Source organism: Wolffia australiana, chromosome 17 (assembly GCF_029677425.1).
Source record: "Wolffia australiana isolate 7733 chromosome 17, ASM2967742v1".
NCBI classification, from domain to species: Eukaryota; Viridiplantae; Streptophyta; class Magnoliopsida; order Alismatales; family Araceae; genus Wolffia; species Wolffia australiana.
This window is the reverse complement of record NC_135851.1, coordinates 10898249-10922403: the sequence shown is the minus strand read 5'-3', so window position 1 is coordinate 10922403 and position 24155 is coordinate 10898249. Positions and strand designations below refer to the sequence as shown.

At 45.5% G+C, this 24155-nt stretch overlaps 1 protein-coding gene and 2 long non-coding RNA genes across 3 annotated transcripts; 1 reads left to right on the top strand and 2 right to left on the bottom strand.

Moving 5' to 3' along the window:
* Positions 1-639: 639 nt before the first annotated feature.
* Positions 640-2310, bottom strand: LOC144714594 (uncharacterized). The gene is made up of 2 exons (XR_013584398.1): positions 1888-2310; positions 640-929 (listed from the first exon to the last, which is right to left on the bottom strand). It is a non-coding gene; the product is annotated as an uncharacterized LOC144714594 (long non-coding RNA).
* A 6201-nt stretch (positions 2311-8511) lies between these two features.
* Positions 8512-17975, bottom strand: LOC144714359 (uncharacterized). Its single transcript, XR_013584337.1, has 2 exons — positions 17601-17975; positions 8512-8777 (listed from the first exon to the last, which is right to left on the bottom strand). It is a non-coding gene; the product is annotated as an uncharacterized LOC144714359 (long non-coding RNA).
* A 4107-nt stretch (positions 17976-22082) lies between these two features.
* On the top strand, positions 22083-22427 carry LOC144714225 (cysteine proteinase inhibitor 1-like). The gene has a single exon (XM_078588920.1). It carries the CDS (start codon positions 22083-22085, stop codon positions 22425-22427), a length of 345 nt encoding a protein of 114 aa, XP_078445046.1.
* Positions 22428-24155: the final 1728 nt, after the last annotated feature.

The following is a 24155-nucleotide window of genomic DNA, read 5'->3' as shown; positions in this document are numbered from 1 at the left end:
GCGGAAATCCGCACCGCGCATCGCACACTTGGAAGTTGATTTTTCCTTTAAAATCTTAATTATAAAATTCACTTTTAACTTGGGAAATTATAATACGCTAACCGTTAAAATCCAAAGATAATCAGTATAGTTCTTTAAAGTTCAAGAAATTGCTTTATTAATTTTAAAAATATTTTTTATGGGAAACAACAATCTAAAAGTAAATCATAAATGAAAAAGATAACCGACAGAAGTCATTCAAATACTAAAAGGTCTTACTTAATTTTAAAAATAATTTCTAAGGCAAAAATAATATAAAAGTAACCGTTAAGTTCATAATATTTTTAAAGAAGTCATTAAAATACTAAAAAATCTAAATTCATTTTAAAACCATTTCTAAGGCAAAAATAATATAAGATTAACCGTTAACTTCATGATTTAATCGACATAAGTCGTTAAAAATCTAGAAATTTCTTAATTAAATTTAAAAATCTTCTGATGCAGAACAATAGTAAACTAACTGTTAAATTAAAAGATAATCGATAGAAGTCGTTAAAATTCTAGGAAATTTAAGCTGCAAATAATGTTGGACGATGTGATAATTTCCAGTTCTTGAGGGGGATGCGTACATTCTTATATGAGGTGATGACGCGCTCGATGTGTGGAGCCACTTCCACTAGATCTCATGATCACAAAGTAGTACTTAAAATAACAGGAAAAGTAGGGAGAGTATGGCGATCAACATGGATAATATATTATCTATGTATCAAATAAAAATCTGATAGGAGAATATTAGTCAAAATAAGGAGCTTCCAGTTGACTCAAACTTTTGAGTGGTATGCTCCTCCATGTCTTTTGAAATCCCTTGTGAACAATCATTCTCTTTTAATCCCCAAGCCGAACGCAGTGGCATCCTCCCCGTGAGCGACCCTTATCTCTTGCCTTTGATTCTTCTCCAACAGAAAAAAGAAGAGAAGAAAAGGGTAGAGGAAGAAAATAAATAAGAATGAAGGAGAGAAGAAAAAAGGAAGAATAACTAAAAAAATACAAGCCGCACAAGAAAAAATAATACGAACAGAAAAAAGAATGAAGGAGAGAAGAAAAAATGTAAGAAAAAAGAAGTAAAAGAAGATGAAGAAGACAAGAAGAATAAAATTAATAGGCATAAGAGAAGAAACAAGAGGAAGAAAAAGAATAGGGAGAAGAGGAAGAAAATAAAAAAGAAGAGAAGAAAAAGGTAGAGGAAGAAAATAAAATAGAAGAAGAAGAAGAGAAAAAATCAGAAGAGAAGAAAAAGGTAGAGGAAGAAAATAAAGAAGAAGAAGAAGAGAAAAAATCAGAAGAGAAGAAAAAGGTAGAGGAAGAAAATAAAGAAGAAGAAGAAGAGAAAACAGAAGAGGAGAAAAAAAGAAGAGAAGAAAAGGTAGAGGAAGAAAATAAAGAAGAATGACGAGAGAAGAAAAAACAAAGAATAACTAAAAATTTCAAGCACAAGAAAAAATAATAGGAACAGAAAAAGAATGAAGGAGAGAAGAAAAGGTAGAAGAAGAGTAGAGCTAAGAAGAAAATAAAAAGAAAAAAGAGGAAGAAAATAAAGAAGAAAAGAAGAATAAAACAAATAGGCGTAAGAGAATAAAGAAGAAGAAGAAGAAGAAGAAGAATAGAGAGAAGACGAGGATAAAAAGACGAGAAGAAACAGGTAGGCGAAGAAAATAAAATGGCAGAAGAAGAAAATGAACAAAGAATTTATAGCCAGACAAGAAAAACGATAGGATGGAAAAAAGAATAGAGACAAGAAAAAGAAGAAGAATGGAGAGAAGAAAAAGAAGAGAAACAAGAAGTGCAGAAAATTAAACAGGAACTAAAGGATAAAATTGCAGAAAATTACATCTAAATTCAAGAAGGTACCTGAAGAGGATCGTAGAACAAGTCAAAATCAGAAGCTCAACGAGGAATAATAGATCTCAGCCCTTCCAAAGCGACCCAGATGGAAGAAGAAGGAGAAGAAAAGGGACCAGAAACAGGAAAATAGATCGTATGAATCAAAACGCGTGAAATCAAATTCTGGGGGAACCCTCTGCCGCTGGAGAGCACTCCAGGCAGAGAGAGAGAGGGGGGAAAGAAGACGGATTTGGAGAGGGGGAAAATGGTTGGAAAATGGCTCTTGGAGCGAGGCTATGGAGGGGGCGGGTGATCGATAACGATGGAGGAAGCAGCCGCGAAGACCGACAGCCTTCCGACGAGAGAGGACTCAGAGGAGAGGGCGGTCAGACGGGAGAGGGGGAGGGGGGGGGGGGGGGGGGGGGGGGGGGGGGGGGGGGGGGGGGGGGGGGGGCGAACTTATTTTTGCACATTCGCACATAACCGCACCACCCAGACCCGTGTGCGGTGTGAAGTGCGGTCTGGGAACATTGTGTGCGGTGCGATGTGCGAATTTCGCACCGCACTGCACATTCGCACGTTCGCCCGTTCGCTCGCACGAACGGACCTTCCCTAGTTATGACCGCGAGCCTCGTCGCAAGGCCCACAGATAAGCTCACAAACGGCTGCCAACTTGGAACCTGGGTGGTTCATGCTTAGTGGATTCTTGATTCTTTCTACTATATCTCTTTGCTTTAGGGAGGATTCCTTTTTATTAGCGGTGTTCATGGGTCGCCCCCTTGCTGTGAGTAGAGAGCGAATCTTGATGTGGCGGGATTGGGTTAACCGGTTCATCCATGTATCGTGGTGTCCAAGCTTTTACCTCTCGGGGAAAGCTGAAGAGAGCGGGGGAGTCGCGGAGATGATCAGGCGCGACGTTGCTGAACGAGATGGAGACGAGATACAACGAGATGAGATACCACGAAACGAGATGTACATGAAACGTCAAGAAAGGGGATGGAGGCGAGATTTCACAAAATGTGAGATAGGTGAGATCTCGTGGAACTTGATGTAGGTGAGATGTCCCGAGACGCGATGCATACGAGGAAGCAAGAAAGGATCTACAGACTAGGTATCACGAGACAAGGCGCAGGCGTGACATCACGAGAGTACGAGAATGGCAGAGACAAGATATAACTGTGAGATGAAGTGATAGGAGTTGACATGTGACGGCGCCAAATATCACGAGGTATAACTATGGGATGGAGTGATAGGCGCTGAGAGGTGATCAGGCGAGGCGAGAGATTTTACCGCCATCTTGTATCCGGATATCCCACGACTTGCCTCATTTCTTGATGTCTCAGATCGACGAGCCATCTCATCCCATCTCGAGAAATCTCGTGGCTCACGTGGCTTTGTGATATCTCATCTCGTGTCATCTCGTGATATATCATACATCGTGTCATGGTAACTCCCATCTCGTGATATTTCCACTTATATCATCTCATATCCTTGCTTCGTCATATCTCTCCTCCCGCGGCATCTCATCCCGCATCATATTTTGCCGTCTCTTCTCCTTGAATCGAAGTCTAATGCCATCCCGTGATGTCATCCCATCGCGGCGTCATCTTGTCCTATCTCTCCTCATGAAATCGAGTCTAATGCCATCTCGGATGTCATCGCATCCCACCATCTCGCTTCTCAAATCTATCTCATCTCGCGACTTATCGCCTCGCATTACCTCGCGTCAAGTCATCCACTCGGGATATCTCTCTCATCTCGCTGACATATCGCTCGCATCCTCTCATCTCGCGGTATCTCATTCCCTACCTCGCTTCCTTGTATCTCTCATATCCTGTTAGCCCGCCTCTTTATGTCATTCCATCTCGCCACATCTGCTTACTTCTCACCGCGATAGCTCGAGCCTCCCGATAAATCACACTTAACTCTTTTCCCGGATATCTCTCTCGCCTCAATCATCTCACCTCGTGCCAGGATAAATCTTGCCTTAGCTCGTTTCAACCATCTCTCGGCTAGTGATATCTCGTCTCATCTCACCATATCTCGTCTCTACCAACACATATCCTCCCGTGATATCTCCTCTATCCCTTCTGAAACTCACTGAGAGACAAGACACTAGACGAGAGAGATGTTTTCATTTGGTGTAGGCGAGAGATTAAGAACAGGGATTCCAAAGTGATGTTTTCATTTGGTGTAGGCATTCCAAACTGGTAGGAAAATTTATAAAATTATTAAGTTATGTTATCTTTCCCTTCTTCAATTCTAGTTGAGAAAGAAATAAAGCTTCTCTAGGCAGAAGTAACAAACTCAAAAAATTAATGGAAATATTCAGTCGACATTGAGAAAAAATTGGAATAAAATAATGAATATTTATATAGAGAATTCGGATATCGATATGCATCCAAAGTCGATATAAAAATATATTTTGGTGAAAATTTAGTTGCGGAATATTTCAATTTTTGAAATAACAACAGACACATGCGACTCGTCAAATGTCTCGCCAATGACGAGATATAAACAACCCCGGATAGCCAGAGAGAGCGACAGAGAGAGACAGCGACAAATAGAGAGCAAAAGAGAGAGAGAGAGAGAGAGAGAGAGAGAGAGAGAGAGCGAGCGAGACAGAGAGGGTGTGAGACAGAGAGTGTGTGAGAGAGAGGGAGAGAGCGTGTGAGTGAGAGTGTGAGTCAGAGAAAGAAAGTGCGAGAGAGAGTGAGTGCGAGAGAGACTGTGTGAGAGTGAGTGCGCAAGAGACTGTGTGCGAGAGAGAGTGAGTGCATGAGAGAGAGGGTGCGAGAGAGAGTGTGTGCGAGAGAGAGTGAGTGCGAGTGAGAGTGAGTGCACGAGAGAGTGAGTGAGAGTGAGAGACAAAGTGCGAGAGAGAGAGTGTGCGAGAGAGAGTGAGTGCGAGCGGGTGTGTGGGAGAGAGAGAGAGGGAGAGAGAGAGAGAGAGAGAGAGAGAGAGAGAGAGAGAGAGAGAGAGAGAGAGGGAGAGAGAGAGAGAGAGAGAGAGAGAGTCGGAAGGCAAGAGACGGACCGAGTGGCAGCGGGACAGACAGTGCGTGACAGAGAGAGACAGAAAGGGGGAAGTAGGAGATAGGTGTTTAAAGAGAGAGGGAACGCGAGCGGTAGAGCGAGAGTGAGACGGTGCGTAAGAGAGAGCAAAGGAGACGTCGCGTGAGACAGATAGAGACGGAGGGAGAGCAGTAGAGCAAGAGGCGGTGGATGGGAGAGAGAGAGAGGAAGGAGAGAGATCAAGGGAGACACAGAGGGAAGGACGGAGATAGAGCGAGATAGACAGAGAGAGAGAGTGAAACGGAGAGAGAGAGAGAGAGAGAGAGAGAGACGGTGCGCGACAGACGGTGCGCGAGGGTAGAGACACGGACGGAGAGACATACAACGAGAAAGAGAGACAGTGAGTGGGAGAAACAGAAAGGGAAAAAGAACGAGACCAATTGAGGGAGAGAGAGAGAGCGAGAGAGAAGGTCCGTGAGAGAAAGACTTGGTGGGTATGAGCGACAACGAGAGACGGCGAGGGAGAGCGAGAGAGAGAGAGCAAGAGAGAGAGAGAGCGAGAGAGAGAGAGAGAGTGCGAGGGAGAGGGCGAGAGCGAGAGAGAGAGAGACAGAGGGAGAGAGCGAGAGAGCCAGAGAGACGGTCCGTGAGAGAAAGACTTGGTGCGTATGAGCGACAACGACAGGCGGCGAGGGAGAGCGAGAGATAGAGCAGGAGAGCGGTAGAGGCAGAGAGAGAGAGAGACACGGCGCGTGAGAGGAGAGCGAGAGCGGGGTCGTTTTTTGTTAAAAATCATTGCCCATCCCAAAATGTGATCGGATCTTGTCTGCGCTCGGATCGGCGGTGCGGATCCGGACTACCTCGCCCATCCCATTCGCCGACTGATCGGGAGTGTGAACCGCGAGACTTTTTTTTGTTCTTGGATTGTTGCTCGCGATAGTGGGTCAACCACGATCGATTACGATCGGGATAGCGGCACCTGAAACTGCGCTGACGATGAGCAAAACAAGACTGCCCGTGCTTTATCTGGCTGCGACCAAAATAATTTAATCAATAGATGTGCCCTTCTCTTGTTCGATACAACATTTCCCCGTCCTGGTTTAGAGACGCTCTAAATCTCAGTTACCACGGGCTACCGGTTGCGACCCATGAAATTCATGCCACACGCCACCGGACCCGGAAATCCGTTCCCCGGCCTACTATCGCTTCTCCAAGTTTTTTTTCTTCTTTTTTTCAGAAGTTGGTGGAGCCGCACGAAGGTTAGAGAGAGGCCTTCCACAAGTCTCCCCCATTTTTTGCTGAGGCATGCGGTATTTGACTCTGCGGCCTACGGTTGATCTCTAGACACGGAACCTAAGCTGTGATAACCTAATGACCAAACATGCAAAGCTCCGTCACACGCGTTTCTCCCCACCCTATATAAGATGCGCTCCGTGGAGTTCCATGCAACACAGAACAATCACAACTCCTCAGAAAAAGATAGACACCCACAACGATCCACAAGTGCACGATGAAGGCCGTCGCCATCCAGACTTATGCGACCCTGGAGAATCCGACGCCGCCCGGATGGAACAGGATTAAGAAGCCAGAAGACTACCAGCATGCGCTGGACGTGGCGCAATTCGCCGTCAGGCGCCACAACAGATTGACACACGACGACCCACGCCGTCCGGATGATCAGGCTACGCCAACGGCCAGTACTACCGCCTCGTCATCGAGGCCGAGGACGACGTCAAGTCCCAGAAGTACGAGACGCTCGTGCGTGAGAGGGTGCCCAACAGCGTCCGGGAGCTCATCTACTTCAGGAGCTCTTGAAGCGTCTTCGGTACTGTCCCTGGAAGGAACAATCCCCTCTTGTCAATTCAATCATGAGCTTGACTCACGCGAATAAAACTCTGGCCAGATGGGTCCGACCTTGACTTTCTATCCTTGTCTTGTGTTCATAGTGCAGAAAATCCCCATTCCCATCTACGTTCGCACAGCCGTCTTTCCTTGCGCCCCGCATCGGCTTTGGTTTCTCGCCTCTATGCCTCATCTGTATCTCGCCACGGTTCAAATCTGACTCCCTCGTTGTACTCTAGTCCGCGCTCAGCGATGCGCTCGTCGCACGGATTCATGAGTGTCAATTAGAAATCAGATGACATTTACCGGAACGCATAAACCGGTGCTGGGTGAGAGAGAGGGATAGGAGGGACCAGAGCTCCATAGAAATAGAAGCACGGTTAGAGAGAGGGATAGCCGGATAGGAGGAGAGGACGCAGGAAGAGAGAGTCGCAAAGACAGACGTACAAACAGAGAGAGAGAGAGTGCAAGGGAGCAACGGAGCAAGAGAACAAGACAGAGGGATAGATTGAAACAGTCACAGCATGGGGAAAGGAGAAAGAGAAGACAAAGGAGGGGGGGACAGCAGAGAGATAAATAGGAAGACTAACGCGGGAAACAGAGTGAAGGAGATATAGGGATGGAGAAGCAGATAGAGAGACAGTCAGCAGATTGACATAGAGAGACGGGTTGAAGTCTTAAAAGACAGACACTGTGAGACGAAGAGAGAGGGGAGGGAATAGATAGAAAGAGACGCTGTGTGAGTGAGCGAGAGGGAGAAGGAGAGAGCGAGAGGGCGTGGGTGAGACAGAGAAGGATGATAGTGAGAGAAACACAGAGAGAGAGAGAGAGAGTGAGAGCTGGAAGCAGGGAGATAGAGGGAGAAAGATCCAATCTGCTTCGCGGTCGAGCTTGATATCCCCAGGAGATGTTTTTTTTGAAGATAGCCGCTGATAGTGACCCAATCGTGATCGATCACAATCAAGATCGGCCCACAACGATGCATGAGGACGACGCGGTGAAGTTCACTCAAGGGTATGAGTAGAGAAGCGTGCAAAGCGGTGCGAAAATCCGCACCGACTGTGTGAATTTTCACACGCACCATAGGGGCTGTGCGACATGCGGTGTGGTTTCGTGCGGAAATCCGCACCGCGCATCGCACACTTGGAAGTTGATTTTTCCTTTAAAAATTTTAATTTTAAAATTCACTCTTAACTTGGGAAATTATAATACGCTAACCGTTAAAATCCAAAGATAATCGGTATAGTTCTTTAAAGTTCAAGAAATTGCTTTATTAATTTTAAAAATATTTTTTATGGGAAACAACAATCTAAAAGTAACCGTTAAATGAAAAAGATAACCGACAGAAGTCATTCAAATACTAAAAAGGTCTTACTTAATTTTAAAAATAATTTCTAAGGCAAAAAATAATATAAAAGTAACCGTTAAGTTCATAATATTTTTTAAAGAAGTCATTAAAATACTAAAAAAATCTAAATTCATTTTAAAAACCATTTCTAAGGCAAAAAATAATATAAGATTAACCGTTAACTTCATGATTTAATCGACATAAGTCGTTAAAAATCTAGAAATTTCTTAATTAAATTTAAAAATCTTCTCTGATGCGAGAACAATAGTAAACTAACTGTTAAATTAAAAAGATAATCGATAGAAGTCGTTAAAATTCTAGGAAATTCTTAAGCTGCAAATAATGTTGGACGATGTGATAATTTCCAGTTCTTGAGGGGGATGCGTACATTCTTATATGAGGTGATGACGCGCCTCGATGTGTGGAGCCACTTCCACTAGATCTCATGATCACAAAGTAGTACTTAAAATAACAGGAAAAGTAGGGAGAGTATGGCGATCAACATGGATAATATATTATCTATGTATCAAATAAAAAATCTGATAGGGAGAATATTAGTCAAAATAAGGAGCTTCCAGTTGACTCAAACTTTTGAGTGGTATGCTCCTCCATGTCTTTTGAAATCCCTTGTGAACAATCATTCTCTTTTAATCCCCAAGCCGAACGCAGTGGCATCCTCCCCGTGAGCGACCCTTATCTCTTGCCTTTGATTCTTCTCCAACAGAAAAAAGAAGAGAAGAAAAGGGTAGAGGAAGAAAATAAATAAGAATGAAGGAGAGAAGAAAAAAGGAAGAATAACTAAAAAAATTCAAGCCGCACAAGAAAAAATAATACGAACAGAAAAAAGAATGAAGGAGAGAAGAAAAAATGTAAGAAAAAAGAAGTAAAAGAAGATGAAGAAGACAAGAAGAATAAAATTAATAGGCATAAGAGAAGAAACAAGAGGAAGAAAAAGAATAGGGAGAAGAGGAAGAAAATAAAAAAGAAGAGAAGAAAAAGGTAGAGGAAGAAAATAAAATAGAAGAAGAAGAAGAGAAAAAATCAGAAGAGAAGAAAAAGGTAGAGGAAGAAAATAAAGAAGAAGAAGAAGAGAAAAAATCAGAAGAGAAGAAAAAGGTAGAGGAAGAAAATAAAGAAGAAGAAGAAGAGAAAACAGAAGAGGAGAAAAAAAGAAGAGAAGAAAAGGTAGAGGAAGAAAATAAAGAAGAATGACGGAGAGAAGAAAAAACAAAGAATAACTAAAAAATTTCAAGCCGCACAAGAAAAAATAATAGGAACAGAAAAAAGAATGAAGGAGAGAAGAAAAAGGTAGAAGAAGAGTAGAGCGAAGAAGAAAATAACAGGAAAGAAGAGGAAGAAAATAAAGAAGAAAAGAAGAATAAAACAAATAGGCGTAAGAGAATAAACAAGAAGAAGAAGAAGAAGAAGAATAGAGAGAAGACGAGGATAAAAAAGACGAGAAGAAACAGGTAGGCGAAGAAAATAAAATGGCAGAAGAAGAAAAATGAACAAAGAATTTATAGCCGTACAAGAAAAACGATAGGATGGAAAAAAAGAATAGAGACAAGAAAAAGAAGAAGAATGGAGAGAAGAAAAAGAAGAGAAACAAGAAGCGGCAGAAAATTAAACAGGAACTAAAGGATAAAATTGCAGAAAATTACATCTAAATTCGAAGAAGGTACCTGAAGAGGATCAGAGAACAAGTCAAAATCAGAAGCTCAACGAGGAATAATAGATCTCAGCCCTCCAAAGCGACCCAGATGGAAGAAGAAGGAGAAGAAAAGGGACCAGAAACAGGAAAATAGATCGATGAATCAAAACGCGTGAAATCAAATTTGGGGACCCTCTGCCGCTGGAGAGCACTCAAGGCAGAGAGAGAGAGGGGGGAAAGAAGACGGATTTGGAGAGGGAGAAAATGGTTGGAAAATGGCTCTTGGAGCGAGGCTATGGAGGGGGCGGGTGATCGATAACGATGGAGGAAGCAGCCGCGAAGACCGACAGCCTTCCGACGAGAGAGGACTCAGAGGAGAGGGGCGTCAGACGGGAGAGGGAGGGGGCGCGAGGGCGAGAGGGGGAGGGGAGGGGTCGCCGAACTTATTTTTGCACATTCGCACATAACCGCACCACCCAGACCCGCAGCGGTGTGAAGTGCGGTCTGGGAACATTGTGTGCGGTGCGACAAAGCGACTTCGCACCGCACTGCACATTCAAGACGCTCGCTCGCTCGCTCGCACGAACGGACCTTCCCTAGTTATGACCGCGAGCCTCGTCGCAAGGCCCACAGATAAGCTCACAAACGGCTGCCAACTTGGAACCTGGGTGGTTCATGCTTAGTGGATTCTTGATTCTTTCTACTATATCTCTTTGCTTTAGGGAGGATTCCTTTTTATTAGCGGTGTTCATGGGTCGCCCCCTTGCTGTGAGTAGAGAGCGAATCTTGATGTGGCGGGATTGGGTTAACCGGTTCATCCATGTATCGTGGTGTCCAAGCTTTTACCTCTCGGGGAAAGCTGAAGAGAGCGGGGGAGTCGCGGAGATGATCAGGCGCGACGTTGCTGAACGAGATGGAGACGAGATACAACGAGATGAGATACCACGAAACGAGATGTACATGAAACGTCAAGAAAGGGATGGAGGCGAGATTTCACAAAATGTGAGATAGGTGAGATCTCGTGGAACTTGATGTAGGTGAGATGTCCCGAGACGCGATGCATACGAGGAAGCAAGAAAGGATCTACAGACTAGGTATCACGAGACAAGGCGCAGGCGTGACATCACGAGAGTACGAGAATGGCAGAGACAAGATATAACTGTGAGATGAAGTGATAGGAGTTGACATGTGACGGCGCCAAATATCACGAGGTATAACTATGGGATGGAGTGATAGGCGCTGAGAGGTGATCAGGCGAGGCGAGAGATTTTACCGCTCATCTTGTATCCGGATATCCCACGACTTGCCTCATTTCTTGATGTCTCAGATCGTGACGAGCCATCTCATCCCATCTCGAGAAATCTCGTGGCTCACGTGGCTTTGTGATATCTCATCTCGTGTCATCTCGTGATATATCATACATCGTGTCATGGTAACTCCCATCTCGTGATATTTCCACTTATATCATCTCATATCCTTGCTTCGTCATATATCTCTCCTCCCGCTGCATCTCATCCCGCATCATATTTTGCCGCCTCTTCTCCTTGAATCGAGCCTAATGCCATCCCGTGATGTCATCCCATCGCGGCGTCATCTTGTCCTATCTCTCCTCATGAAATCGAGTCTAATGCCATCTCGGATGTCATCGCATCCCACCATCTCGCTTCTCAAATCTATCTCATCTCGCGACTTATCGCCTCGCATTACCTCGCGTCAAGTCATCCACTCGGGATATCTCTCTCATCTCGCTGACATATCGCCCGCATCCTCTCATCTCGCGGTATCTCATTCCCTACCTGCTTTCCTTGTATCTCTCATATCCTGTTAGCCCGCCTCTTTATGTCATTCCATCTCGCCACATCTGCTTACTTCTCACCGCGATAGCTCGAGCCTCCCGATAAATCACACTTAACTCTTTTCTCGGATATCTCTCTCGCCTCAATCATCTCACCTCGTACAGGATAAATCTTGCCTTAGCTCGTTTCAACCATCTCTCTCGTCTAGTGATATCTCGTCTCATCTCACCATATCTCGTCTCTACCAACACATATCCTCCCGTGATATCTCCTCTATCCCTTCTGAAACTCACTGAGAGACAAGACACTAGACGAGAGAGATGTTTTCATTTGGTGTAGGCGAGAGATTAAGAACAGGGATTCCAAAGTGATGTTTTCATTTGGTGTAGGCATTCCAAACTGGTAGGAAAATTTATAAAATTATTAAGTTATGTTATCTTTCCCTTCTTCAATTCTAGTTGAGAAAGAAATAAAGCTTCTCTAGGCAGAAGTAACAAACTCAAAAAATTAATGGAAATATTCAGTCGACATTGAGAAAAAATTGGAATAAAATAATGAATATTTATATAGAGAATTCGGATATCGATATGCATCCAAAGTCGATATAAAAATATATTTTGGTGAAAATTTAGTTGCGGAATATTTCAATTTTTGAAATAACAACAGACACATGCGACTCGTCAAATGTCTCGCCAATGACGAGATATAAACAACCCCGGATAGCCAGAGAGAGCGACAGAGAGAGACAGCGACAAATAGAGAGCAAAAGAGAGAGAGAGAGAGAGAGAGAGAGAGAGAGAGCGAGCGAGACAGAGAGGGTGTGAGACAGAGAGTGTGTGAGAGAGGGAGAGAGCGGGTGGGAGAGAGTGTGAGTCAGAGAAAGAAAGTGCGAGAGAGAGTGAGTGCGAGAGAGACTGTGTGAGAGTGAGTGCGCAAGAGACTGTGTGCGAGAGAGAGTGAGTGCATGAGAGAGAGGGTGCGAGAGAGAGTGTGTGCGAGAGAGAGTGAGTGCGAGTGAGAGTGAGTGCACGAGAGAGTGAGTGAGAGTGAGAGACAAAGTGCGAGAGAGAGAGTGTGCGAGAGAGAGTGAGTGCGAGCGGGTGTGTGGGAGAGAGAGAGAGGGAGAGAGAGAGAGAGAGAGAGAGAGAGAGAGAGAGAGAGGGAGAGAACGAGAGAGGGAAAGAGAGAGCAAGAGAGAGAGAGAGAGAGTCGGAAGGCAAGAGACGGACCGAGTGGCAGCGGGACAGACAGTGCGTGACAGAGAGAGACAGAAAGGGGGAAGTAGGAGATAGGTGTTTAAAGAGAGAGGGAACGCGAGCGGTAGAGCGAGAGTGAGACGGTGCGTAAGAGAGAGCAAAGGAGACGTCGCGTGAGACAGATAGAGACGGAGGGAGAGCAGTAGAGCAAGAGGCGGTGGATGGGAGAGAGAGAGAGGAAGGAGAGAGATCAAGGGAGACACAGAGGGAAGGACGGAGATAGAGCGAGATAGACAGAGAGAGAGAGTGAAACGGAGAGAGAGAGAGAGAGAGAGAGAGACGGTGCGCGACAGACGGTGCGCGAGGGTAGAGACACGGACGGAGAGACATACAACGAGAAAGAGAGACAGTGAGTGGGAGAAACAGAAAGGGAAAAAGAACGAGACCAATTGAGGGAGAGAGAGAGCGAGAGAGAAGGTCCGTGAGAGAAAGACTTGGTGGGTATGAGCGACAACGAGAGACGGCGAGGGAGAGCGAGAGAGAGAGAGCAAGAGAGAGAGAGAGCGAGAGAGAGAGAGAGAGCGAGGGAGAGGGCGAGAGCGAGAGAGAGAGAGACAGAGGGAGAGAGCGAGAGAGCCAGAGAGACGGTCCGTGAGAGAAAGACTTGGTGCGTATGAGCGACAACGACAGGCGGCGAGGGAGAGCGAGAGATAGAGCAGGAGAGCGGTAGAGGCAGAGAGAGAGAGAGACACGGCGCGTGAGAGGAGAGCGAGAGCGGGGTCGTTTTTTGTTAAAAATCATTGCCCATCCCAAAATGTGATCGGATCTTGTCTGCGCTCGGATCGGCGGTGCGGATCCGGACTACCTCGCCCATCCCATTCGCCGACTGATCGGGAGTGTGAACCGCGAGACTTTTTTTTGTTCTTGGATTGTTGCTCGCGATAGTGGGTCAACCACGATCGATTACGATCGGGATAGCGGCACCTGAAACTGCGCTGACGATGAGCAAAACAAGACTGCCCGTGCTTTATCTGGCTGCGACCAAAATAATTTAATCAATAGATGTGCCCTTCTCTTGTTCGATACAACATTTCCGTCCTGGTTTAGAGACGCCTAAATCTCAGTTACCACGGGCTACCGGTTGCGACCCATGAAATTCATGCCACACGCCACCGGACCCGGAAATCCGTTCCCCGGCCTACTATCGCTTCTCCAAGTTTTTTTTCTTCTTTTTTTCAGAAGTTGGTGGAGCCGCACGAAGGTTAGAGAGAGGCCTTCCACAAGTCTCCCCCATTTTTTGCTGAGGCATGCGGTATTTGACTCGCGGCCTACGGTTGATCTCTAGACACGGAACCTAAGCTGTGATAACCTAATGACCAAACATGCAAAGCTCCGTCACACGCGTTTCTCCCCACCCTATATAAGATGCGCTCCGTGGAGTTCCATGCAACACAGAACAATCACAACTCCTCAGAAAAAGATAGACACCCACAACGATCCACAAGTGCACGATGAAGACCCAGTCAGCTCTTCTGCTCCTCGCCGTCCTTTCGCCGCCGCCATCCAGACTTATGCGACCCTGGAGAATCCGACGCCGCCCGGATGGAACAGGATTAAGAAGCCAGAAGACTACCAGCATGCGCTGGACGTGGCGCAATTCGCCGTCAGGCGCCACAACAGATTGACACACGACGACCTACGCTTCGTCCGGATGATCAGGGGCTACGCCAACGGCCAGTACTACCGCCTCGCCATCGAGGCCGAGGACGACGCCAAGTCCCAGAAGTACGAGACGCCGTGGCGTGAGAGGGTGCCCAACAGCGCCCGGGAGCTCATCTACTTCAGGAGCTCTTGAAGCGCCTTCGGTACTGTCCTGGAAGGAACAATCCTCTTGTCAATTCAATCATGAGCTTGACTCACGCGAATAAAACTCTGGCCAGATGGGTCCGACCTTGACTTTCTATCCTTGTCTTGTGTTCATAGTGCAGAAAATCCCCATTCCCATCTACGTCGCACAGCCGCCTTTCCTGCGCCCGCATCGGCTTTGGTTTCTCGCCTCTATGCCTCATCTGTATCTCGCCACGGTTCAAATCTGACTCTCGTTGTACTCTAGTCCGCGCCAGCGATGCGCTGCCGCACGGATTCATGAGTGTCAATTAGAAATCAGATGACATTTACCGGAACGCATAAACCGGTGCGGGGTGAGAGAGAGGGATAGGAGGGACCAGAGCTCCATAGAAATAGAAGCACGGTTAGAGAGAGGGATAGCCGGATAGGAGGAGAGGACGAGGAAGAGAGAGTCGCAAAGACAGACGTACAAACAGAGAGAGAGAGTGCAAGGGAGCAACGGAGCAAGAGAACAAGACAGAGGGATAGATTGAAACAGTCACAGCATGGGGAAAGGAGAAAGAGAAGACAAAGGAGGGGGGGACAGCAGAGAGATAAATAGGAAGACTAACGCGGGAAACAGAGTGAAGGAGATATAGGGATGGAGAAGCAGATAGAGAGACAGTCAGCAGATTGACATAGAGAGACGGGTTGAAGTCTTAAAAGACAGACACTGTGAGACGAAGAGAGAGGGGAGGGAATAGATAGAAAGAGACGCTGTGTGAGTGAGCGAGAGGGAGAAGGAGAGAGCGAGAGGGCGTGGGTGAGACAGAGAAGGATGATAGTGAGAGAAACACAGAGAGAGAGAGAGAGAGTGAGAGCTGGAAGCAGGGAGATAGAGGGAGAAAGATCCAATCTGCTTCGCGGTCGAGCTTGATATCCCCAGGAGATGTTTTTTTTGAAGATAGCCGCTGATAGTGACCCAATCGTGATCGATCACAATCAAGATCGGCCCACAACGATGCATGAGGACGACGCGGTGAAGTTCACTCAAGGGTATGAGTAGAGTAGCGTGTGCGGTGCGGTGCGAAAATCCGCACCGACTGTGTGAATTTTCACACGCACCATAGGGGCTGTGCGACATGCGGTGTGGTTTCGTGCGGAAATCCGCACCGCGCATCGCACACTTGGAAGTTGATTTTTCCTTTAAAAATTTTAATTTTAAAATTCACTCTTAACTTGGGAAATTATAATACGCTAACCGTTAAAATCCAAAGATAATCGGTATAGTTCTTTAAAGTTCAAGAAATTGCTTTATTAATTTTAAAAATATTTTTTATGGGAAACAACAATCTAAAAGTAACCGTTAAATGAAAAAGATAACCGACAGAAGTCATTCAAATACTAAAAAGGTCTTACTTAATTTTAAAAATAATTTCTAAGGCAAAAAATAATATAAAAGTAATCGTTAAGTTCATAATATTTTTTAAAGAAGTCATTAAAATACTAAAAAAATCTAAATTCATTTTAAAAACCATTTCTAAGGCAAAAAATAATATAAGATTAACCGTTAACTTCATGATTTAATCGACATAAGTCGTTAAAAATCTAGAAATTTCTTAATTAAATTTAAAAATCTTCTCTGATGCGAGAACAATAGTAAACTAACTGTTAAATTAAAAAGATAATCGATAGAAGTCGTTAAAATTCTAGGAAATTCTTAAGCTGCAAATAATGTTGGACGATGTGATAATTTCCAGTTCTTGAGGGGGATGCGTACATTCTTATATGAGGTGATGACGCGCCTCGATGTGTGGAGCCACTTCCACTAGATCTCATGATCACAAAGTAGTACTTAAAATAACAGGAAAAGTAGGGAGAGTATGGCGATCAACATGGATAATATATTATCTATGTATCAAATAAAAAATCTGATAGGGAGAATATTAGTCAAAATAAGGAGCTTCCAGTTGACTCAAACTTTTGAGTGGTATGCTCCTCCATGTCTTTTGAAATCCCTTGTGAACAATCATTCTCTTTTAATCCCTGCCGAACGCAGTGGCATCCTCCCCGTGAGCGACCCTTATCTCTTGCCTTTGATTCTTCTCCAACAGAAAAAAGAAGAGAAGAAAAGGGTAGAGGAAGAAAATAAATAAGAATGAAGGAGAGAATAAAAAAGGAAGAATAACTAAAAAAATTCAAGCCGCACAAGAAAAAATAATACGAACAGAAAAAAGAATGAAGGAGAGAAGAAAAAATGTAAGAAAAAAGAAGTAAAAGAAGATGAAGAAGACAAGAAGAATAAAATTAATAGGCATAAGAGAAGAAACAAGAGGAAGAAAAAGAATAGGAGAAGAGGAAGAAAATAAAAAGAAGAGAAAAAAGAGGAAGAGAAAAAAAAAAAAAAAAAAGAAGAAGAAGAAAAAAAAACAGAAGAGAAGAAAAAGGTAGAGGAAGAAAATAAAGAAGAAGAAGAAGAGAAAAATCAGAAGAGAAGAAAAAGGTAGAGGAAGAAAATAAAGAAGAAGAAGAAGAGAAAACAGAAGAGGAGAAAAAAAGAAGAGAAGAAAAGGTAGAGGAAGAAAATAAAGAAGAATGACGAGAGAAGAAAAACAAAGAATAACTAAAAAATTTCAAGCCGCACAAGAAAAAATAATAGGAACAGAAAAAAGAATGAAGGAGAGAAGAAAAAGGTAGAAGAAGAGTAGAGCGAAGAAGAAAATAACAGGAAAGAAGAGGAAGAAAATAAAGAAGAAAAGAAGAATAAAACAAATAGGCGTAAGAGAATAAACAAGAAGAAGAAGAAGAAGAAGAATAGAGAGAAGACGAGGATAAAAAAGACGAGAAGAAACAGGTAGGCGAAGAAAATAAAATGGCAGAAGAAGAAAAATGAACAAAGAATTTATAGCCGCACAAGAAAAACGATAGGATGGAAAAAAGAATAGAGACAAGAAAAAGAAGAAGAATGGAGAGAAGAAAAAGAAGAGAAACAAGAAGCGGCAGAAAATTAAACAGGAACTAAAGGATAAAATTGCAGAAAATTACATCTAAATTCAAGAAGGTACCTGAAGAGGATCGTAGAACAAGTCAAAATCAGAAGCTCAACGAGGAATAATAGATCTCAGCCCCTCCAAAGCGACCCAGATGGAAGAAGAAGGAGAAGAAAAGGGACCAGAAACAGGAAAATAGATCGTATGAATCAAAACGCGTGAAATCAAATTCTGGGGGAACCCTCTGCCGCTGGAGAGCACTCCAGGCAGAGAGAGAGAGGGGGGAAAGAAGACGGATTTGGAGAGGGGGAAATGGCGCGAAAATGGCTCCTGGAGCGAGGCTATGGAGGGGGCGGGTGATCGATAACGATGGAGGAAGCAGCCGCGAAGACCGACAGCCTTCCGACGAGAGAGGACTCAGAGGAGAGGGCGGTCAGACGGGAGAGGGGGAGGGGGCGCGAGGGCGAGAGGGGGAGGGGAGGGGTCGCCGAACTTATTTTTGCACATTCGCACATAACCGCACCACCCAGACCCGTGCGGTGTGAAGTGCGGTCTGGGAACATTGTGTGCGGTGCGATGTGCGACTTCGTGACCGCACTGCACATTCAAGACGCTCGCCGCTCGCCGCACGAACGGACCTTCCCTAGTTATGACCGCGAGCCTCGTCGCAAGGCCCACAGATAAGCTCACAAACGGCTGCCAACTTGGAACCTGGGTGGTTCATGCTTAGTGGATTCTTGATTCTTTCTACTATATCTCTTTGCTTTAGGGAGGATTCCTTTTTATTAGCGGTGTTCATGGGTCGCCCCCTTGCTGTGAGTAGAGAGCGAATCTTGATGTGGCGGGATTGGGTTAACCGGTTCATCCATGTATCGTGGTGTCCAAGCTTTACCTCTCGGGAAAGCTGAAGAGAGCGGGGAGTCGCGGAGATGATCAGGCGCGACGTTGCTGAACGAGATGGAGACGAGATACAACGAGATGAGATACCACTAAACGAGATGTACATGAAACGTCAAGAAAGGGGATGGAGGCGAGATTTCACAAAATGTGAGATAGGTGAGATCTCGTGGAACTTGATGTAGGTGAGATGTCCCGAGACGCGATGCATACGAGGAAGCAAGAAAGGATCTACAGACTAGGTATCACGAGACAAGGCGCAGGCGTGACATCACGAGAGTACGAGAATGGCAGAGACAAGATATAACTGTGAGATGAAGTGATAGGAGTTGACATGTGACGGCGCCAAATATCACGAGGTATAACTATGGGATGGAGTGATAGGCGCTGAGAGGTGATCAGGCGAGGCGAGAGATTTTACCGCCATCTTGTATCCGGATATCCCACGACTTGCCTCATTTCTTGATGTCTCAGATCGTGACGAGCCATCTCATCCCATCTCGAGAAATCTCGTGGCTCACGTGGCTTTGTGATATCTCATCTCGTGTCATCTCGTGATATATCATACATCGTGTCATGGTAACTCCCATCTCGTGATATTTCCACTTATATCATCTCATATCCTTGCTTCGTCATATCTCTCCTCCCGCGGCATCTCATCCCGCATCATATTTTGCCGTCTCTTCCTTGAATCGAGTCTAATGCCATCCCGTGATGTCATCCCATCGTAGCGCCATCTTGTCCTATCTCTCCTCATGAAATCGAGTCTAATGCCATCTCGGATGTCATCGCATCCCACCATCTCGCTTCTCAAATCTATCTCATCTCGCGACTTATCGCCTCGCATTACCTCGCCAAGTCATCCACTCGGGATATCTCTCTCATCTCGCTGACATATCGCTCGCATCCTCTCATCTCGCGTATCTCATTCCCTACCTCGCTTTCCTTGTATCTCTCATATCCTGTTAGCCCGCCTCTTTATGTCATTCCATCTCGCCACATCTGCTTACTTCTCACCGCGATAGCTCGAGCCTCCGATAAATCACACTTAACTCTTTTCTCGGATATCTCTCTCGCCTCAATCATCTCACCTCGTACAGGATAAATCTTGCCTTAGCTCGTTTCAACCATCTCTCTCGCCTAGTGATATCTCGTCTCATCTCACCATATCTAGTCTCTACCAACACATATCCTCCCGTGATATCTCCTCTATCCCTTCTGAAACTCACTGAGAGACAAGACACTAGACGAGAGAGATGTTTTCATTTGGTGTAGGCGAGAGATTAAGAACAGGGATTCCAAAGTGATGTTTTCATTTGGTGTAGGCATTCCAAACTGGTAGGAAAATTTATAAAATTATTAAGTTATGTTATCTTTCCCTTCTTCAATTCTAGTTGAGAAAGAAATAAAGCTTCTCTAGGCAGAAGTAACAAACTCAAAAAATTAATGGAAATATTCAGTCGACATTGAGAAAAAATTGGAATAAAATAATGAATATTTATATAGAGAATTCGGATATCGATATGCATCCAAAGTCGATATAAAAATATATTTTGGTGAAAATTTAGTTGCGGAATATTTCAATTTTTGAAATAACAACAGACACATGCGACTCGTCAAATGTCTCGCCAATGACGAGATATAAACAACCCCGGATAGCCAGAGAGAGCGACAGAGAGAGACAGCGACAAATAGAGAGCAAAAGAGAGAGAGAGAGAGAGAGAGAGAGAGAGAGAGAGAGCGAGACAGAGAGGGTGTGAGACAGAGAGTGTGTGAGAGAGAGGGAGAGAGCGTGTGAGTGAGAGTGTGAGTCAGAGAAAGAAAGTGCGAGAGAGAGTGAGTGCGAGAGAGACTGTGTGAGAGTGAGTGCGCAAGAGACTGTGTGCGAGAGAGAGTGAGTGCATGAGAGAGAGGGTGCGAGAGAGAGTGTGCGAGAGAGAGTGAGTGCGAGTGAGAGTGAGTGCACGAGAGAGTGAGTGAGAGTGAGAGACAAAGTGCGAGAGAGAGAGTGTGCGAGAGAGAGTGAGTGCGAGCGGGTGTGTGGGAGAGAGAGAGAGGGAGAGAGAGAGAGAGAGAGAGAGAGAGAGAGAGAGAGAGAGAGAGGGAGAGAACGAGAGAGGGAAAGAGAGAGCAAGAGAGAGAGAGAGAGAGTCGGAAGGCAAGAGACGGACCGAGTGGCAGCGGGACAGACAGTGCGTGACAGAGAGAGACAGAAAGGGGGAAGTAGGAGATAGGTGTTTAAAGAGAGAGGGAACGCGAGCGGTAGAGCGAGAGTGAGACGGTGCGTAAGAGAGAGCAAAGGAGACGTCGCGTGAGACAGATAGAGACGGAGGGAGAGCAGTAGAGCAAGAGGCGGTGGATGGGAGAGAGAGAGAGGAAGGAGAGAGATCAAGGGAGACACAGAGGGAAGGACGGAGATAGAGCGAGATAGACAGAGAGAGAGAGAGAGAGAGAGAGAGAGAGAGAGAGAGAGAGAGAGAGAGACGGTGCGCGACAGACGGTGCGCGAGGGTAGAGACACGGACGGAGAGACATACAACGAGAAAGAGAGACAGTGAGTGGGAGAAACAGAAAGGGAAAAAGAACGAGACCAATTGAGGGAGAGAGAGAGAGCGAGAGAGAAGGTCCGTGAGAGAAAGACTTGGTGGGTATGAGCGACAACGAGAGACGGCGAGGGAGAGCGAGAGAGAGAGAGAGAGAGAGAGAGAGAGAGAGAGAGAGAGAGAGTGCGAGGGAGAGGGCGAGAGCGAGAGAGAGAGAGACAGAGGGAGAGAGCGAGAGAGCCAGAGAGACGGTCCGTGAGAGAAAGACTTGGTGCGTATGAGCGACAACGACAGGCGGCGAGGGAGAGCGAGAGATAGAGCAGGAGAGCGGTAGAGGCAGAGAGAGAGAGAGACACGGCGCGTGAGAGGAGAGCGAGAGCGGGGTCGTTTTTTGTTAAAAATCATTGCCCATCCCAAAATGTGATCGGATCTTGTCTGCGCTCGGATCGGCGGTGCGGATCCGGACTACCTCGCCCATCCCATTCGCCGACTGATCGGGAGTGTGAACCGCGAGACTTTTTTTTGTTCTTGGATTGTTGCTCGCGATAGTGGGTCAACCACGATCGATTACGATCGGGATAGCGGCACCTGAAACTGCGCTGACGATGAGCAAAACAAGACTGCCCGTGCTTTATCTGGCTGCGACCAAAATAATTTAATCAATAGATGTGCCCTTCTCTTGTTCGATACAACATTTCCCCGTCCTGGTTTAGAGACGCTCTAAATCTCAGTTACCACGGGCTACCGGTTGCGACCCATGAAATTCATGCCACACGCCACCGGACCCGGAAACTGTTCCCCGGCCTACTATCGCTTCTCCAAGTTTTTTTTCTTCTTTTTTTCAGAAGTTGGTGGAGCCGCACGAAGGTTAGAGAGAGGCCTTCCACAAGTCTCCCCCATTTTTTGCTGAGGCATGCGGTATTTGACTCTGCGGCCTACGGTTGATCTCTAGACACGGAACCTAAGCTGTGATAACCTAATGACCAAACATGCAAAGCTCCGTCACACGCGTTTCTCCCCACCCTATATAAGATGCGCTCCGTGGAGTTCCATGCAACACAGAACAATCACAACTCCTCAGAAAAAGATAGACACCCACAACGATCCACAAGTGCACGATGAAGACCCAGTCAGCTCTTCTGCTCCTCGCCGTCCTTTCGGCCGTCGCCATCCAGACTTATGCGACCCTGGAGAATCCGACGCCGCCCGGATGGAACAGGATTAAGAAGCCAGAAGACTACCAGCATGCGCTGGACGTGGCGCAATTCGCCGTCAGGCGCCACAACAGATTGACACACGACGACCTACGCTTCGTCCGGATGATCAGGGGCTACGTCAACGGCCAGTACTACCGCCTCGTCATCGAGGCCGAGGACGACGTCAAGTCCCAGAAGTACGAGACGCTCGTGCGTGAGAGGGTGCCCAACAGCGTCCGGGAGCTCATCTACTTCAGGAGCTCTTGAAGCGCCTTCGTACTGTCCCTGGAAGGAACAATCCCTTCTTGTCAATTCAATCATGAGCTTGACTCACGCGAATAAAACTCTGGCCAGATGGGTCCGACCTTGACTTTCTATCCTTGTCTTGTGTTCATAGTGCAGAAAATCCCCATTCCCATCTACGTTCGCACAGCCGTCTTTCCTTGCGCCCCGCATCGCTTTGGTTTCTCGCCTCTATGCCTCATCTGTATCTCGCCACGGTTCAAATCTGACTCCCTCGTTGTACTCTAGTCCGCGCTCAGCGATGCGCTCGTCGCACGGATTCATGAGTGTCAATTAGAAATCAGATGACATTTACCGGAACGCATAAACCGGTGCTGGGTGAGAGAGAGGGATAGGAGGGACCAGAGCTCCATAGAAATAGAAGCACGGTTAGAGAGAGGGATAGCCGGATAGGAGGAGAGGACGCAGGAAGAGAGAGTCGCAAAGACAGACGTACAAACAGAGAGAGAGAGTGCAAGGGAGCAACGGAGCAAGAGAACAAGACAGAGGGATAGATTGAAACAGTCACAGCATGGGGAAAGGAGAAAGAGAAGACAAAGGAGGGGGGGACAGCAGAGAGATAAATAGGAAGACTAACGCGGGAAACAGAGTGAAGGAGATATAGGGATGGAGAAGCAGATAGAGAGACAGTCAGCAGATTGACATAGAGAGACGGGTTGAAGTCTTAAAAGACAGACACTGTGAGACGAAGAGAGAGGGGAGGGAATAGATAGAAAGAGACGCTGTGTGAGTGAGCGAGAGGGAGAAGGAGAGAGCGAGAGGGCGTGGGTGAGACAGAGAAGGATGATAGTGAGAGAAACACAGAGAGAGAGAGAGAGAGAGTGAGAGCTGGAAGCAGGGAGATAGAGGGAGAAAGATCCAATCTGCTTCGCGGTCGAGCTTGATATCCCCAGGAGATGTTTTTTTTGAAGATAGCCGCTGATAGTGACCCAATCGTGATCGATCACAATCAAGATCGGCCCACAACGATGCATGAGGACGACGCGGTGAAGTTCACTCAAGGGTATGAGTAGAGAAGGCAGCGTGCGGTGCGAAAATCCGCACCGACTGTGTGAATTTTCACACGCACCATAGGGGCTGTGCGACATGCGGTGTGGTTTCGTGCGGAAATCCGCACCGCGCATCGCACACTTGGAAGTTGATTTTTCCTTTAAAAATTTTAATTTTAAAATTCACTCTTAACTTGGGAAATTATAATACGCTAACCGTTAAAATCCAAAGATAATCGGTATAGTTCTTTAAAGTTCAAGAAATTGCTTTATTAATTTTAAAAATATTTTTTATGGGAAACAACAATCTAAAAGTAACCGTTAAATGAAAAAGATAACCGACAGAAGTCATTCAAATACTAAAAAGGTCTTACTTAATTTTAAAAATAATTTCTAAGGCAAAAAATAATATAAAAGTAACCGTTAAGTTCATAATATTTTTTAAAGAAGTCATTAAAATACTAAAAAAATCTAAATTCATTTTAAAAACCATTTCTAAGGCAAAAATAATATAAGATTAACCGTTAACTTCATGATTTAATCGACATAAGTCGTTAAAAATCTAGAAATTTCTTAATTAAATTTAAAAATCTTCTCTGATGAGAACAATAGTAAACTAACTGTTAAATTAAAAAGATAATCGATAGAAGTCGTTAAAATTCTAGGAAATTCTTAAGCTGCAAATAATGTTGGACGATGTGAT

What these genes read in the sequence shown, in the direction of transcription:
- LOC144714225 (XM_078588920.1), top strand. Translation starts at nt 22,083, where the DNA reads ATGAAGACCCAGTCAGCTCTTCTGCTCCTCGCCGTCCTTTCGGCCGTC.